This window comes from Carcharodon carcharias (assembly GCF_017639515.1).
Source record: "Carcharodon carcharias isolate sCarCar2 chromosome 35 unlocalized genomic scaffold, sCarCar2.pri SUPER_35_unloc_3, whole genome shotgun sequence".
NCBI classification, from domain to species: domain Eukaryota; kingdom Metazoa; phylum Chordata; class Chondrichthyes; order Lamniformes; family Lamnidae; genus Carcharodon; species Carcharodon carcharias.
In genome coordinates, this window is record NW_024470719.1 from 443,145 (window position 1) to 460,186 (window position 17,042).

Sequence of the window (17,042 nt, forward strand, 5' to 3'; positions counted from 1 at the left end):
CGCAGCCTCTCAACCACACAGCTTAAATAGGATCCTCTTGGTGAAGAAGGTCCGATCCATTCCTGTTCCTTGCTCGCTGCCCTTCACCATGACTCGGATGATGTTAGGTACCCCATGGTAAGGAGTGGTTCAATAAGGCAGCTCACCCACCACCTTCTCAAAGGGCAATTACAGATGGGCAATACATGCTGGGCCCAGCCAGTGAAGCCCACACCCCATGAAGGATGTGCTGCTCCCATGTGAGTCTCTACATTATAATGTAGGTGATACTATTTCCCCAATATTAACCCTTACAGTCCCAAACACCCTCACACTGCACTGAGGTTGTGACAGACACTGTAAAAATGTAAACCCTCCTTCTTCTTCCCGCCCCCAACATCACCATGCATTATTCTCATTCGCTGTTACCCCCCCCCCAACCAATTGCAGCTCGCCATACTCTCTGAAACGCCCTAGTCCGACCCCGGCGTCGCCATTGGTCAGTGCTCAAAGCGTTATTGGTGCAAGGAGCTGTCAATCTAAGAGAATGTTCGTCCGATTGGCCGAGTAGGCAAGAGCGCTATTGGCGGAGGCAGCTGGCGTTGAGCGAGCTCTTACTGGAGAGGGTGGAACGGACAGCGGCTCTTTATTGGTTCAAGTCGATGTCTATCAAATAGAAGGGCAGTCTAATTGGCGAAGTGGGCACGATCGCCACGCCCCATTGGCGAAAGGCGCTGTCAGTCAGAGAGAGCTCGCGAGCGAGTTCGCATGTACGGGAGCGGAGGGCGGTAGGACAGGCGTGGCCGTTCATTATAAGTGCAGACAGCTGTCAATCAAAAAGGCCGGTCGTCCGATTGGCGGAATGGGCAAGCGAGCCCCCACCTCCCCTCCCCCAACCCCACGCGCTCTTGACGGAGGGCGATGTCGGTTGGAGAGCGGATCGCGCGCTGAGGGGCGGGGGCGCGGACAAGGGACGCAGCCAGCTATTGGTGGAAGTCGATGTCAATCTGAAGTCGGATCCGCCGGGATTGGCAGAGCTGGGCGAGGCGCGGTGCCAGATTGGTTCTTTGACCTGTCACTCGGGGGGGGGGTTGGGAGGCGCGGTGGTTGGCGGAGTGAGTCCGGAGCCGACATGGGGACTGAGAGCGAGCTGGGGCAGCTGTGTGAGGGGCTGGACCGGCAGCTGCTCCGGTACCTGCAGGAGCTGGAGAGTCTGAGGGAGAAGCGGGAGCGGCTGGAGAGGCTGATGGAGCAGGTGAGGCGGGTGGTGGGTTGGGGTGCGGGGCTGGGGTAGGTCAGGCAGCCTCTGTGGAGAGAGAGTGAGTGAGGGGCAGAATTAACCTCCCAGGTGGAGATGACCTTTCATCAAAGCAGCAAAACATTAAAACCAAAGAGGTGAGGCAAAGGCTGTGGTCTAAAGTCATTGAATTCGCTGTTGAGTCTGTTGTTAGGGTGCCTAGGCGGAAGATGAGCTGCAGTTCCACGTGCTGGTGTCGAGCTTCGCTGGGACATCGCTGCAGACCGAGGACAGAGAGCTCAGTCTGGGACCAAGGTGCAGTTCCACGAGCTGGTGTCGAGCTTCCCTGGGACATCGCTGCAGACCGAGGACAGAGAGCTCAGTCTGGGACCAAGGTGCAGTTCCACGTGCTGGTGTCGAGCTTCGCTGGGACATCGCTGCAGACCGAGGACAGAGAGCTCAGTCTGGGACCAAGGTGCAGTTCCACGAGCTGGTGTCGAGCTTCGCTGGGACATCGCTGCAGACCGAGGACAGAGAGCTCAGTCTGGGACCAAGGTGCAGTTCCACGAGCTGGTGTCGAGCTTCCCTGGGACATCGCTGCAGACCGAGGACAGAGAGCTCAGTCTGGGACCAAGGTGCAGTTCCACGAGCTGGTGTCGAGCTTCCCTGGGACATCGCTGCAGACCGAGGACAGAGAGCTCAGTCCGGGACCAAGGTGCAGTTCCACGTGCTGGTGTTGAGCTTCGCTGGGACATCACTGCAGACCGAGGACAGAGAGCTCAGTCTGGGACCAAGGTGCAGTTCCACGTGCTGGTGTCGAGCTTCGCTGGGACATCGCTGCAGACCGAGGACAGAGAGCTCAGTCTGGGACCAAGGTGCAGTTCCACGTGCTGGTGTTGAGCTTCGCTGGGACATTGCTGCAGACCGAGGACAGAGAGCTCAGTCCGGGACCAAGGTGCAGTTCCACGTGCTGGTGTTGAGCTTCGCTGGGACATCACTGCAGACCGAGGACAGAGAGCTCAGTCTGGGACCAAGGTGCAGTTCCACGTGCTGGTGTCGAGCTTCGCTGGGACATCGCTGCAGACCGAGGACAGAGAGCTCAGTCTGGGACCAAGGTGCAGTTCCACGAGCTGGTGTCGAGCTTCCCTGGGACATCGCTGCAGACCGAGGACAGAGAGCTCAGTCTGGGACCAAGGTGCAGTTCCACGAGCTGGTGTCGAGCTTCCCTGGGACATCGCTGCAGACCGAGGACAGAGAGCTCAGTCCGGGACCAAGGTGCAGTTCCACGTGCTGGTGTTGAGCTTCGCTGGGACATCACTGCAGACCGAGGACAGAGAGCTCAGTCTGGGACCAAGGTGCAGTTCCACGTGCTGGTGTCGAGCTTCCCTGGGACATCGCTGCAGACCGAGGACAGAGAGCTCAGTCTGGGACCAAGGTGCAGTTCCACGTGCTGGTGTTGAGCTTCGCTGGGACATTGCTGCAGACCGAGGACAGAGAGCTCAGTCCGGGACCAAGGTGCAGTTCCACGTGCTGGTGTTGAGCTTCGCTGGGACATCACTGCAGACCGAGGACAGAGAGCTCAGTCTGGGACCAAGGTGCAGTTCCACGTGCTGGTGTCGAGCTTCGCTGGGACATCGCTGCAGACCGAGGACAGAGAGCTCAGTCTGGGACCAAGGTGCAGTTCCACGAGCTGGTGTCGAGCTTCCCTGGGACATCACTGCAGACCGAGGACAGAGAGCTCAGTCCGGGACCAAGGTGCAGTTCCACGTGCTGGTGTTGAGCTTCGCTGGGACATCACTGCAGACCGAGGACAGAGAGCTCAGTCTGGGACCAAGGTGCAGTTCCACGAGCTGGTGTCGAGCTTCGCTGGGACATCGCTGCAGATCGAGGACAGAGAGCTCAGTCCGGGAGCAAGGTGCAGTTCCACGTGTTAGTATCAAGCTTCGCTGGGACATCGCTGCAGACCGAGGACAGAGAGCTCAGTCTGGGACCAAGGTGCAGTTCCACGTGCTGGTGTCGAGCTTCGCTGGGACATTGCTGCAGACTGAGGACAGAGAGCTCAGTCCGGGACCAAGGTGCAGTTCCACGTGCTGGTGTTGAGCTTCGCTGGGACATCACTGCAGACCGAGGACAGAGAGCTCAGTCTGGGACCAAGGTGCAGTTCCACATGCTGGTGTCAAGCTTCGCTGGCTCATCGCTGCAGACCGAGGACAGAGAGCTCAGTCTGGGACCAAGGTGCAGTTCCAGGTGCTGGTGTCGAGCTTCGCTGGGACATCGCTGCAGACCGAGGACAGAGAGCTCAGTCTGGGACCAAGGTGCAGTTCCACGAGCTGGTGTCGAGCTTCCCTGGGACATCACTGCAGACCGAGGACAGAGAGCTCAGTCCGGGACCAAGGTGCAGTTCCACGTGCTGGTGTTGAGCTTCGCTGGGACATCACTGCAGACCGAGGACAGAGAGCTCAGTCTGGGACCAAGGTGCAGTTCCACGTGCTGGTGTCGAGCTTCGCTGGGACATCGCTGCAGACCGAGGACAGAGAGCTCAGTCTGGGACCAAGGTGCAGTTCCACGAGCTGGTGTCGAGCTTCCCTGGGACATCACTGCAGACCGAGGACAGAGAGCTCAGTCCGGGACCAAGGTGCAGTTCCACGTGCTGGTGTTGAGCTTCGCTGGGACATCACTGCAGACCGAGGACAGAGAGCTCAGTCCGGGACCAAGGTGCAGTTCCACGAGCTGGTGTCGAGCTTCCCTGGGACATCGCTGCAGACCGAGGACAGAGAGCTCAGTCTGGGACCAAGGTGCAGTTCCACGAGCTGGTGTCGAGCTTCCCTGGGACATCGCTGCAGACCGAGGACAGAGAGCTCAGTCTGGGACCAAGGTGCAGTTCCACGAGCTGGTGTCGAGCTTCCCTGGGACATCGCTGCAGACCGAGGACAGAGAGCTCAGTCCGGGACCAAGGTGCAGTTCCACGAGCTGGTGTCGAGCTTCCCTGGGACATCGCTGCAGACCGAGGACAGAGAGCTCAGTCTGGGACCAAGGTGCAGTTCCACGAGCTGGTGTCGAGCTTCCCTGGGACATCGCTGCAGACCGAGGACAGAGAGCTCAGTCCGGGACCAAGGTGCAGTTCCACGTGCTGGTGTTGAGCTTCGCTGGGACATCACTGCAGACCGAGGACAGAGAGCTCAGTCTGGGACCAAGGTGCAGTTCCACGTGCTGGTGTCGAGCTTCGCTGGGACATCGCTGCAGACCGAGGACAGAGAGCTCAGTCTGGGACCAAGGTGCAGTTCCACGTGCTGGTGTTGAGCTTCGCTGGGACATTGCTGCAGACCGAGGACAGAGAGCTCAGTCCGGGACCAAGGTGCAGTTCCACGTGCTGGTGTTGAGCTTCGCTGGGACATCACTGCAGACCGAGGACAGAGAGCTCAGTCTGGGACCAAGGTGCAGTTCCACGTGCTGGTGTCGAGCTTCGCTGGGACATCGCTGCAGACCGAGGACAGAGAGCTCAGTCTGGGACCAAGGTGCAGTTCCACGAGCTGGTGTCGAGCTTCCCTGGGACATCGCTGCAGACCGAGGACAGAGAGCTCAGTCTGGGACCAAGGTGCAGTTCCACGAGCTGGTGTCGAGCTTCCCTGGGACATCGCTGCAGACCGAGGACAGAGAGCTCAGTCCGGGACCAAGGTGCAGTTCCACGTGCTGGTGTTGAGCTTCGCTGGGACATCACTGCAGACCGAGGACAGAGAGCTCAGTCTGGGACCAAGGTGCAGTTCCACGTGCTGGTGTCGAGCTTCCCTGGGACATCGCTGCAGACCGAGGACAGAGAGCTCAGTCTGGGACCAAGGTGCAGTTCCACGTGCTGGTGTTGAGCTTCGCTGGGACATTGCTGCAGACCGAGGACAGAGAGCTCAGTCCGGGACCAAGGTGCAGTTCCACGTGCTGGTGTTGAGCTTCGCTGGGACATCACTGCAGACCGAGGACAGAGAGCTCAGTCTGGGACCAAGGTGCAGTTCCACGTGCTGGTGTCGAGCTTCGCTGGGACATCGCTGCAGACCGAGGACAGAGAGCTCAGTCAGGGACCAAGGTGCAGTTCCACGAGCTGGTGTCGAGCTTCCCTGGGACATCACTGCAGACCGAGGACAGAGAGCTCAGTCCGGGACCAAGGTGCAGTTCCACGTGCTGGTGTTGAGCTTCGCTGGGACATCACTGCAGACCGAGGACAGAGAGCTCAGTCTGGGACCAAGGTGCAGTTCCACGAGCTGGTGTCGAGCTTCGCTGGGACATCGCTGCAGATCGAGGACAGAGAGCTCAGTCCGGGAGCAAGGTGCAGTTCCACGTGTTAGTATCAAGCTTCGCTGGGACATCGCTGCAGACCGAGGACAGAGAGCTCAGTCTGGGACCAAGGTGCAGTTCCACGTGCTGGTGTCGAGCTTCGCTGGGACATTGCTGCAGACCGAGGACAGAGAGCTCAGTCCGGGACCAAGGTGCAGTTCCACGTGCTGGTGTTGAGCTTCGCTGGGACATCACTGCAGACCGAGGACAGAGAGCTCAGTCTGGGACCAAGGTGCAGTTCCACATGCTGGTGTCAAGCTTCGCTGGCTCATCGCTGCAGACCGAGGACAGAGAGCTCAGTCTGGGACCAAGGTGCAGTTCCAGGTGCTGGTGTCGAGCTTCGCTGGGACATCGCTGCAGACCGAGGACAGAGAGCTCAGTCTGGGACCAAGGTGCAGTTCCACGAGCTGGTGTCGAGCTTCCCTGGGACATCACTGCAGACCGAGGACAGAGAGCTCAGTCTGGGACCAAGGTGCAGTTCCACGTGCTGGTGTTGAGCTTCGCTGGGACATCACTGCAGACCGAGGACAGAGAGCTCAGTCTGGGACCAAGGTGCAGTTCCACGTGCTGGTGTCGAGCTTCGCTGGGACATCGCTGCAGACCGAGGACAGAGAGCTCAGTCTGGGACCAAGGTGCAGTTCCACGAGCTGGTGTCGAGCTTCCCTGGGACATCACTGCAGACCGAGGACAGAGAGCTCAGTCCGGGACCAAGGTGCAGTTCCACGTGCTGGTGTTGAGCTTCGCTGGGACATCACTGCAGACCGAGGACAGAGAGCTCAGTCCGGGACCAAGGTGCAGTTCCACGAGCTGGTGTCGAGCTTCGCTGGGGCATCGCTGCAGATCGAGGACAGAGAGCTCAGTCCGGGAGCAAGGTGCAGTTCCACGTGTTGGTATCAAGCTTCGCTGGGACATCGCTGCAGACCGAGGACAGAGAGCTCAGTCTGGGACCAAGGTGCAGTTCCACGAGCTGGTGTCGAGCTTCGCTGGGACATCGCTGCAGATCGAGGACAGAGAGCTCAGTCCGGGAGCAAGGTGCAGTTCCACGTGCTGGTGTCGAGCTTCTCTGGGTCATCGCTGCAGACCGAGGACAAAGAGCTCAGTCCGGGAGCAAGGTGTAGTTCCACGTGCTGGTGTTGAACTTCCCTGGGACATTGGTACAGACCGAGGATAGAGAGCTCAGTCCGGGAGCAAGGTGCAGTCTCACGTGCTGGTGTCGAGCTTCCCTGGGACATTGCTGCAGACCGAGGACAAAGAGCTCAGTCCGGGAGCAAGGTGTAGTTCCACGTGCTGGTGTTGAACTTCCCTGGGACATTGCTACAGACCGAGGATAGAGAGCTCAGTCCGGGAGCAAGGTGCCGTTCCATGTGCTGGTGTTGAGCTTCCCTGGGACATTGCTGCAGACTGAGGACAGAGAGCTCAGTCTGGGAGCAAGGTGCAGTTCCACGTGCTGGTGTCGAGCTTCCCTGGGACATCGCTGCAGACTGAGGACAGAGAGCTCATTCCGGGAGCAAGGTGCAGTTCCACTTGCTGGTGTCGAGCTTCGCAGGGACATTGCTGCAGACCGAGGACAGAGAGCTCAGTCTGGGAACAAGGTGCAGTTCCACGTGCTGGTGTCGAGCTTCACTAGGTCATCGCTGCAGACTGAGGACAGAGAGCTCAGTCCGGGAGCAAGGTGCAGGTCCACATGCTCGTGTCGAGCTTCACTGGGACATCGTTGCAGACTGAGGACAGAGAGCTCAGTCCGGGAGCAAGGTACAATTCCACCAGCTGGTATTGAGCTTCTCTGGGTCTTTGCTGCAGACCGAGGACAGAGAGTTCAGTCTGTGGGCTAGGCCGAGAGTCAGCGACAAGCCCCTGGAAGGTTGGTATCACGTTTGTGGACTGGGTGGAGATGTTCTGCAAAGCGGTCACCCAGTTTGTGTTTTCCTCTCCCTAATGTAGAGGATGTTGCATTTTTCTATCTGTTGAATAGTTGACACATTTGCGACAAGGACTGGGAAAACAATAATCTGCATTCTGTATTTGAAGGTAATATCACATACGTACAATATTAACTGGGAAGCTATGTAGATATGTCTGACCTCTACAACTGCTGCTGTATTTTGTCTTGTGTAGAGTGACTAACTCACCACATGCTGTCTGAAGGTGCTTAGTGATTGACAGCAGTTTAAAATTTAAAAGGTCCATGTACATAAGATCAGAGCTTGGCCTAAATAGCCAAGTGGTTATGGTACTGGGTTTGTAACCCCAAGATCAAGAGTTCAAATGTCACAATGGCAAACTATGGAACAATGTAACTTCATCTGAAACAGATGGAAACGGGTTTGTACTTGAAAGAGTTACATAAGATCAGAAAAGAGGAGATCACATTGTGGACAGTGAAGACAGTTTAATAAAGTGAAAGGAGTACAAGTAAATCACTTTTTCACTCGGAAGGAGTATTTGTGGCTTTGGACGGTGTTGAGGGAGGAGGTCAAAGGACAGGAATGGAAACAGAGGAGTTGAGGAAGAGAGGAGTCAGAGTGTCTCTGAAGAAGATGAGGGAAGGATGGAAATTGGAAACCAAGTCAGTGAAGTTTTACAGTTCCTGGCGAGAGCAGGAGGTGGCAACGATGAAAGGTCATCTTAACCTAAAACAGTCAACTCTGTTTCTCTATTCACAAATGTTACCTGACCTGCTGGGTTTCTCCAGGTTTTTTTTGCTTTTATTTTCGATTTCCGGCATCTTTGGTATTTTGCTTTTATAGAGGAAGGTTGATTCTGTATCTAACTCCGTCCTGTACCTGCCTTGGGAGTGTTTGATGGGGACAATGTAGAGGGAGCTTTATTCTGTATCTAACCTCGTGCAGTACCTGTCCTGGGAGTGTTTGATGGGGACAGTGTAGAGGGAGATTTACTCTGTATCTAACCCCGTGCTGTACCTGTCCTGGGAGTGTTTGATGGGGACAGTGTAGAGGAAGCTTGACTCTATCTAACCCTGTGCTATACCTGTCCTGGCAGTCTTTGATGGGGACAGTGTAGAGGGAGCTTTACTCTGTATCTAACCCCGTGCTGTACCTGTCTTGGGAGTGTTTGATGGGGATAGTGTAGAGGGAGCTTTACTCTGTATCTAATCCTGTGCTGTACCTGTTCTGGGAGTGTTTGATAGGGACAGTGTAGAGGGAGCTTTACTCTGTATCTAACCCCGTGCTGAACCTGTCCTGGGAGTGTTTGATGGGGACAGTGTAGAGGGAGCTTTACTCTGTATCTAACCCCGTGCTGTACCTGTCTTGGGAGTGTTTGATGGGGATAGTGTAGAGGGAGCTTTACTCTGTATCTAACCCTGTGCTGAACCTGTTCTGGGAGTGTTTGATGGGGATGGTGTAGAGGGAGCTTTACTCTAAGCCTGTGCTGAACCTGTCCTGGGAGTGCTTCTTGGGGACTGTGTAGAAGGAACTTTTATTCTGCATCTAGCCCCATGACATAAAACCTCTCATTTACAGTTTTGCTTTACGCTCACCCTGTTACATTGAACCCAGGTGAATGACCAAACTAGGAGTTTCTTTTCTTGGGCACCCCTGAGTGACTTATATGAAGAAAAACATTTAGACGTAGCAAGTGATTAGGATCTGGAATCCACTGAGTGAGAGTGTGGTGATGGCAGGGTCAGCTGAGGCTTTCAAACAGGCTTTCTTTATCTGAAAAGGGGGGAGTTGCAGGATTCCATGGGAAAAAGCAGCGGGGTGGCAATAGGGTCAGTTGCTCCAGAACGCCAGCACCGACACGTTCAAAATGGCTTCTCTCTGTACTGAAACCATTCTGTGATTACATACATTAAGGCAGATGTTATTTAAGAATTTTTGCTACATAGAGCGATGGAAGGAGAAGCGTGAAGTAGAGACATAATGTTGGTTGCTGATATTAAATTAGGATTTGGTTAACTAAGAGGGAAAATGCAGGAGGTTCCTGAACTAGGCAAGTGCAAATGCAGATATAGTTCAGTATAAAAACAAGTGAAGAAGTACGATTGAAGAAATACAGAAATCATGCAGTTCCTTCACTCTGTTAAGAATCTTCCCATTAGGAAAGACCTCCTTCAGTGGTTAGGGGAACAGTGGGTTCTACCATTGCAGACACATAGGTTTTTATGCAGATAGAACAGGGTGTCAAAAAACAAAATGGATTCTGGATTTATACATGAGGTCATTGAATTTCAAAACACGGAGATGTTGTACCTTAACATGGCTTTGGTTGGGCTACAGTTGAATTTTTGTGTCTAGTTCTAGCCATTTTGAGGGTGGAAAAAGAAAGTGGGTAGTGGAGATTCATGGGATTAGATACCTGGAGTGAGTGGATATAGTTCTGAAGAAAGGCTCAAAGATATTGGGGCTTCCCTCACAGGAGGGCATAACGTTGACGTGGAATCTATTATAAATTTTCGAAATGACAAAATGTTTTGTGAGAGTAAATGGTGAAAGATTGTTGAAAATGGGGGTTCACCATTGGAAGATTGAAAGGGGACGTTTGAAGAATTGTTTCCATGCGGAAGGTTTTTGGAACAAGGAAGGTTTTACTGCAATTGAGGTAGAGACTGTAACAGTTTACAAAGGGGCTGGAGAAGACTGGAAAAGGCAGGATTTATTTGGAAAAGTGTAGACGAATAAAGGAGAGTGTGGATTTGTTAAGGGAAAATCATGTTTGACCATCTTGATGGAGTTTTGTGGTGAAGTAATGAGGTGGATTTGGGCAGGTGTAGTTGAATTTGTGCATTTGGACTTTCAAAAGGATTTTGATAAAGTGCCATTTATTCAGCTTGTCAGCAAAGTGATAAAGGGGGAGGAGGAGCATGGATACAAAACTGAGCAATAGAAAACAGAGTTGTAATGAGTGATTGTATACCTCGCTCCAGTTCAAAACAATGGTGCTTTCCAAGGCTCAGCACTAAGGCCACTCCTCGGATACTTGGAGTTGCGGGTGCAAGGCACACGTTTGAAATTTGCAGAAGACACAAACCCTGGAATTTCTTTTTCAATCATTAACGGGATTTTGGCATGTCCAGTAAGGCCAGTGTTTAATACCCATCCCTAATTGCCCTTCGGAGCTTGGTGGTGGTGAGCCATATTTTTGAATGACACTGAGTCGCTTGCTGGAGGGAAGTTAAGAGTCAGTGCTGTGGGACTGGAGTCGTGTTTAACCAGACAGGGTAAGGATGGCACACGACAGATGAAGTTCAATCCAGAAGTGTTTGAGCTGATGTATTGAATCTTCTCCTCCTCCTCCCCACCAAAATACATGTTAAATGATAAAGGAAGTGAAAGAAGAAAGAGGCCTGGGGGGTGGTTGTGTATAAAACCAGTTAACAAGTTAGAGCCATTGCGAATCTGGGCTTTATAAATTGAGGGCAAAGGTCAGGATGTTAAGCCTGTATGAAACACTAGTTTGGCCTGTGTTGGAATATTATGTCCGATGCTAAGCACCACATTTCAGGAAGGTGTGAAGGCCTTGCGGAGGGTGTAGAAGAGATTTATAGAATGACTCCAGATTTATGTGGATAGACTGGAGAAGCTGGGGTGGTTCTATTTAGAACAGAGGAGGCTGAGAGGAGATTTGAAGATGTGTTTAAACTCATGAAGGGTTTAAATAGAGTAAATGAAGAGAAACTGTTTACAGTGGCTGAAGAGTCATTAACCAGAGGGCACGGATTTAAGATGATTGACAAAAGAACCAGAGGCCATGTGAGGAGAAATGTTTAATACATCGAGTTGTTTGGATTTGGAATGCACTTTCTGATAGGGATACAGATTCTATAATAGGCTTCAAAAGAGAATTGGATTTGAAAAAAAATGCAGGGATAAGGGAAAAGAGCTGGGGAGTGGAACTAACTGGATTGCTCTTCATAAGAGCCAGTGCAGATTGGATGGGCTGAATGGCTCTTATGCTGTTATTCCATGATCTATAATATGCTGTCAGCTGAGGCTCAGTGGGTAGCACTCATGCCTCTGAGTCAGAAGAGTTGGGTTCAAGTTCCACTCTAGAACTTGACCACAAAAATCAAGACAATGCAGCGCAGCACTCGGGGAATACCGCATTGCCCTTAGTGCCCGTTTTCAGATGAGACATTAAACCAAGGCCCCATCTGCCCTCATAGCACTACAGTAAATCCCTGTTTTAATATCCACTTTAATGTTGTGGATGTGATGTGGTTGGTTTGCGCATTTAGTGTCAGATTTCCGCTTTAGTGCATTTTGCACCAGAGCCACCTAGATCATGTGACCTGATTGGCACCATTTTGGAGTAAGTACAAGGAGAGGAGTTCAATCACACGCAAAAGAGCAGTGACATGTTTAAAAATTCTGCAATGTAGTTTTGTGTGAAGAATGTTCATATCAGCAGTATTCACTGCACAGCCTTCTGGTTGATCCCCACCTACTCACCACGTCTCTCCCACTTGCTGATTCACTCCCTGACCCTCCCCTCACTTGCCCCTCTCCCCAGCTTCCTGCTTCTATTTGGCGCTTCCTTCCTTGACCCACCTTGCAGACTGACCCTCCCCCACTCGCCACTGCACTCATCCCCCCCACCCCTTCAGCTTCTCGCTTCTCTCCATTTGCTGCTTCCCTCCTTGACCCACCCTGCTGACTTACCTACCCATGCTTGCTTCATCCCTCACATCACTGCTGTCTTGAGCCCTTATTCAGAATGAGGGTTTGGGAGAGGGAAGCGGCAAGCGGATCATTGGGGAGGGAAGTGGCGAGTTGGAGAGTCAGGGAAGGAAGCTGGAGAAGCAGTGAATGTGAAAGTCAAGGAGGGAAGCGGGAGAGGCAGTGAGCAGGAGAGTCAGGGAGGGAGAGGCGAGGAGGGAGAGTTGGGGAGGGAAGTGGGACAGGCAGTGAGCAGGAGAGTCGGGGAGGAAGCTGGAGAGGCGGGGAGGGAGGGAGGCGGGGAGGCAGGGAAGCGGGGGAGGCGGGGAGGGAGGGAAGCGGGAGAGTCGGGGAGGGAGGGAAGCGGGGGAGTCGGGGAGGGAGGGAAGCGGGGGAGTCGGGGAGGGAGGGAAGCGGGGGAGTCGGGGAGGGAGGGAAGCGGGGGAGTCGGGGAGGGAGGGAAGCGGGGGAGTCGGGGAGGGAGGGAAGCGGGGGAGTCGGGGAGGGAGGGAAGCGGGGGAGTCGGGGAGGGAGGGAAGCGGGGGAGTCGGGGAGGGAAGCGGGGGAGTCGGGAAGGGAGGGAAGCGGGGGAGTCGGGGAGGGAGGGAAGCGGGGGAGTCGGGGAGGGAGGCGGGTGAGTCGGGGAGGGGGGGAGGCGGGGGAGTCGGGGAGGCGGGGAGGGAGGGAAGCGGGGGAGGCGGGGAGGGAGGGAAGCGGGGGAGTCGGGGAGGGAGGGAGGCGGGGGAGTCGGGGAGGGAGGGAGGCGGGGGAGTCGGGGAGGGGGGGAGGCGGGGGAGTCGGGGGGGGGGGGGAGGCGGGGGAGTCGGGGGGGGGGGGAGGCGGGGGAGTCGGGGAGGCGGGTGAGTCGGGGAGGGGGGGAGGCGGGTGAGTCGGGGAGGGGGGGAGGCGGGTGAGTCGGGGAGGGGGGGAGGCGGGTGAGTCGGGGAGGGGGGGAGGCGGGTGAGTCGGGGAGGGGGGGAGGCGGGTGAGTCGGGGAGGGGGGGAGGCGGGTGAGTCGGGGAGGGGGGGAGGCGGGTGAGTCGGGGAGGGGGGGAGGCGGGTGAGTCGGGGAGGGGGGGAGGCGGGTGAGTCGGGGAGGGGGGGGAGGCGGGTGAGTCGGGGAGGGGGGGAGGCGGGTGAGTCGGGGAGGGGGGGAGGCGGGTGAGTCGGGGAGGGGGGGAGGCGGGTGAGTCGGGTGAGGCGGGTGAGTCGGGGAGGCGGGGAGGGAGGGAAGCGGGGGAGGCGGGGAGGGAGGGAAGCGGGGGAGGCGGGGAGGGAGGGAAGCGGGGGAGGCGGGGAGGGAGGGAAGCGGGGGAGGCGGGGAGGGAGGGAAGCGGGGGAGGCGGGGAGGGAGGGAAGCGAGGGAGGCGGGGAGGGAGGGAAGCGGGGGAGGCGGGGAGGGAGGGAAGCGGGGGAGGCGGGGAGGGAGGGAAGCGGGGGAGGCGGGGAGGGAGGGATGCGGGGGAGGCAGTGAGCGGGAGAGTGAGGGAGGAAGCGGGAGAGGAGGGGAGGGTGGGAAGCGGGAGAGGCGGGGAGGGAGGGATGCGGGGGAGGCAGTGAGCGGGAGAGTGAGGGAGGAAGCGGGAGAGGCGGGGAGGGAGGGATGCGGGGGAGGCGGGGAGGGGGGGAAGCGGGAGAGGCGGGGAGGGATGCGGGGGAGGCGGGGAGGGAGGGATGCGGGGGAGGCGGGGAGGGAGGGATGCGGGGGAGGCGGGGAGGGAGGGATGCGGGGGAGGCGGGGAGGGAGGGATGCGGGGGAGGCGGGGAGGGAGGGATGCGGGGGAGGCGGGGAGGGAGGGATGCGGGGGAGGCAGTGAGCGGGAGAGTGAGGGAGGAAGCGGGAGAGGCGGGGAGGGTGGGAAGCGGGAGAGGCGGGGAGGGAGGGATGCGGGGGAGGCAGTGAGTGGGAGAGTGAGGGAGGAAGCGGGAGAGGCGGGGAGGGTGGGAAGCGGGAGAGGCGGGGAGGGTGGGAAGCGGGAGAGGCGGGGAGGGTGGGAAGCGGGAGAGGCGGGGAGGGTGGGAAGCGGGAGAGGCGGGGAGGGTGGGAAGCGGGAGAGGCGGGGAGGGAGGCGGGAAGCGGGGGAGGCGGGGAGGGCGGGAAGCGGGGGAGGCGGGGAGGGCGGGAAGCGGGGGAGGCGGGGAGGGAGGGATGCGGGGGAGGCGGGGAGGGAGGGATGCGGGGGAGGCGGGGAGGGAGGGATGCGGGGGAGGCAGTGAGCGGGAGAGTGAGGGAGGAAGCGGGAGAGGCGGGGAGGGAGGGATGCGTGGGAGGCAGTGAGCGGGAGAGTGAGGGAGGAAGCGGGAGAGGCGGGGAGGGAGGGATGTGGGGGAGGCAGTGAGCGGGCGAGTGAGGGAGGAAGCGGGAGAGGCGGGGAGGGTGGGAAGCGGGAGAGGCGGGGAGGGTGGGAAGCGGGAGAGGCAGGGAGGGTGGGAAGCGGGAGAGGCGGGGAGGGTGGGAAGCGGGAGAGGCGGGGAGGGAGGGATGTGGGGGAGGCAGTGAGCGGGCGAGTGAGGGAGGAAGCGGGAGAGGCAGGGAGGGTGGGAAGCGGGAGAGGCGGGGACGGAGGGAAGTGGTAGAGGCAGTGAGTGGGAGAATTGGAGGCAGCCAGTGAGAGAGTTGCGGAGGGGAGCGGAGTGGGTAGGCAGGCGATAGTCAAGTAGAAAGAGTTAGCATAATTCTTTTATACTTATAATTTGATTATTTCATTCACGAATATGGGAATTTAGGAATGTGTAGCATTTCAACTTGCAGAGTATAATGTTTCAATTTTTTTCTCTGACAAGAAGGGTTCTACAGAATCTGACTACAGCTTTTATATCAGTTATCATGGGGAAGTTCTGCTCTGCTTAACGTTGTTTCACTTAACGTTGCACTTTAAAGTTGCAGGTTAGCAGTTGAACTACAATGTAAAGTGACAAATTACTATATTTCAAAGAGCAAGAATGTTATCCCTGGTGTCCTGGGCCTGTATTCATCCCCTGGTTATCATCACAAAAACCGGAGTTTGCCATGTGTCAGTTGGCTGCCATGTTTCCTCCAGAACTTTCCAATGCCTTCACATTAGTAGTAGTTGTAGAGAGTACAGAGGAGATTCACAAGACTGATTCCTGGGATGAAGAACTGTAGCTATGAGGATAGATCGGAGAGGTAGCGACTGTTTTCGTTGGGGAAAAGAAGGCAGGGAGGAGACTTGATAGAGATATTCAAGAACCTGAGAGCTATGGATAGGATAAATAGTGAGAAACTGTTCCCATTCAAGAGAGCATCAAGAACTAGAGGGTACGGATTCAAAATAATTGGCAAAAGGAATAAATGTGGTGCGAGGAAAAATTCTTTGACCCAGAGGGTGGTTGGAGTCCGGAACAAACTTCCTGAGCGGATGGTGGAGGCAGGTTCTATTGAGGTATTCAAAAGGGAATTGGATTGCTACCCAAAAATAAATAATGTGTGGGGTTACGGGGTCAAGGCAGAGGAGTGGAACTAGGTGGAATGCTCTTTCAGAGAGCCAGCGAGACTCGATGGGCCGAATGGCCACCTTCTGCACTGTAAAGATACTGTGACACTTCATTGACTACAAAGTGCTTCAGGGAGTTTGATGGTCATGAAAGGCACTATATAAATGCAAGTTTTTCTTTGTATTTCATTTAGTAAGAAGATACTGGGAAATGGGATTAGAGGCGATAGTGTCACAGGTGCAGTAGGTCTCCTGTGCTGTAATTTCCCCTGAACCTCTGCTTGTTTGGGAGAAGTGTATATGAGTTTTAACTGCTCTCTGAGCTATAGAAGTATGCAGGCCTGGGGTAAGCACATTAACTTTGCTGTGTACTGTTTTTTTTACAATCTCTGCTCCCATAACTGGAGCTACATTCTTGGATGGAGGCTGAAGCTGATTTCCTTAATCTCCTTAAGCCCTGTGGCACTAAACGTAGTTCCTGCTCTGTTTGAATTCCACTCACTCAGCACAGGCTGGCCTACATGGCTCAGAACCACGCTCAATGGTGCCTTCACCTATTGAGCCATTGGGCTCATACCGAGAGTTTAGATTGTAGGTTGGGTGCAATGTTTGCCACTTTTGTTTTCCCCCTTACACCCCCTCGCCAAACTGGGAGTGGGAGCGGGCTGTTCCAGGTGCTGTGCAGCTCTAACCTGGATTCACTCTACCCTAGGGCTGGTTCTCGCTCTCTAAAGCTCGCTACTCCATGGGCAACAAATGGGTTTCGTCACTCCAATACGGACCGGAGATGGTGCCTTCAGCTCAAGTTAATGTAAGGTAGGTAAGGGGATGCAGGAGAAAGATTGGAAAATCAATCGAGATACTGAATTCGAAGTAGTAGGGAAGCATTTCTGCAATCGCAGACATGAATCCAGGATGGCATGTTGCCTCTCCGGTGCCAGAGTCAAGGATGTCACCGATCCAAAAGCAAAATGCTGTGCATGCTGGAAATCTGAAGGAAAAAACAGAAAATGCTGGAAATACTGAGCAGGATCTGTGAAGAAAGAAATAGAGTTAAAATTTCAAGCTGTGATCTTTCATCAGTTCTGATACTGCCAGACTTACTGAGTATTTCCAGCATTTTCTATTTTTATATCAAGAATGTCACTGAGTGGCTCCAGAGCGTACGAGGAGGGAGATGGTGAACAGCGAGCAGTCGTGGATAATATCCGTCCAATGACATAGGTAGGAAGAGGTGGCAGTCCGCCTGGGGAGCTAGGAAAGGAAGTGGCAAGCAGGATGTCAACGGTAATAATCTCCAGATTAATCCTGGTACCACGTGCAAGTGAGTCTAGAAATAGGATGAGTGGCTGGAGAAATGGTACAAGAGAAAGAGCTTTAGATTCCTGAGACATTGAGATTGGTTCTGGGGGAGATGGGACCTATATA

The 17,042-nt window shown here is 55.4% G+C and overlaps 1 protein-coding gene across 1 annotated transcript in view; it reads left to right on the forward strand.

The window, feature by feature from the left end:
• Positions 1–1,089: 1,089 nt before the first annotated feature.
• The window catches only part of ccdc115 (coiled-coil domain containing 115), a 38,104-nt gene continuing 22,151 nt past the window's right edge, over positions 1,090–17,042 (forward strand). The window contains exons 1-2 of the mRNA XM_041181423.1: positions 1,090–1,234; positions 16,327–16,430. Coding sequence (XP_041037357.1) covers positions 1,112–1,234; positions 16,327–16,430 — 227 coding nt within the window. The 5' untranslated portion in view covers positions 1,090–1,111. The remainder of the gene's footprint in view (positions 1,235–16,326; positions 16,431–17,042) is intronic.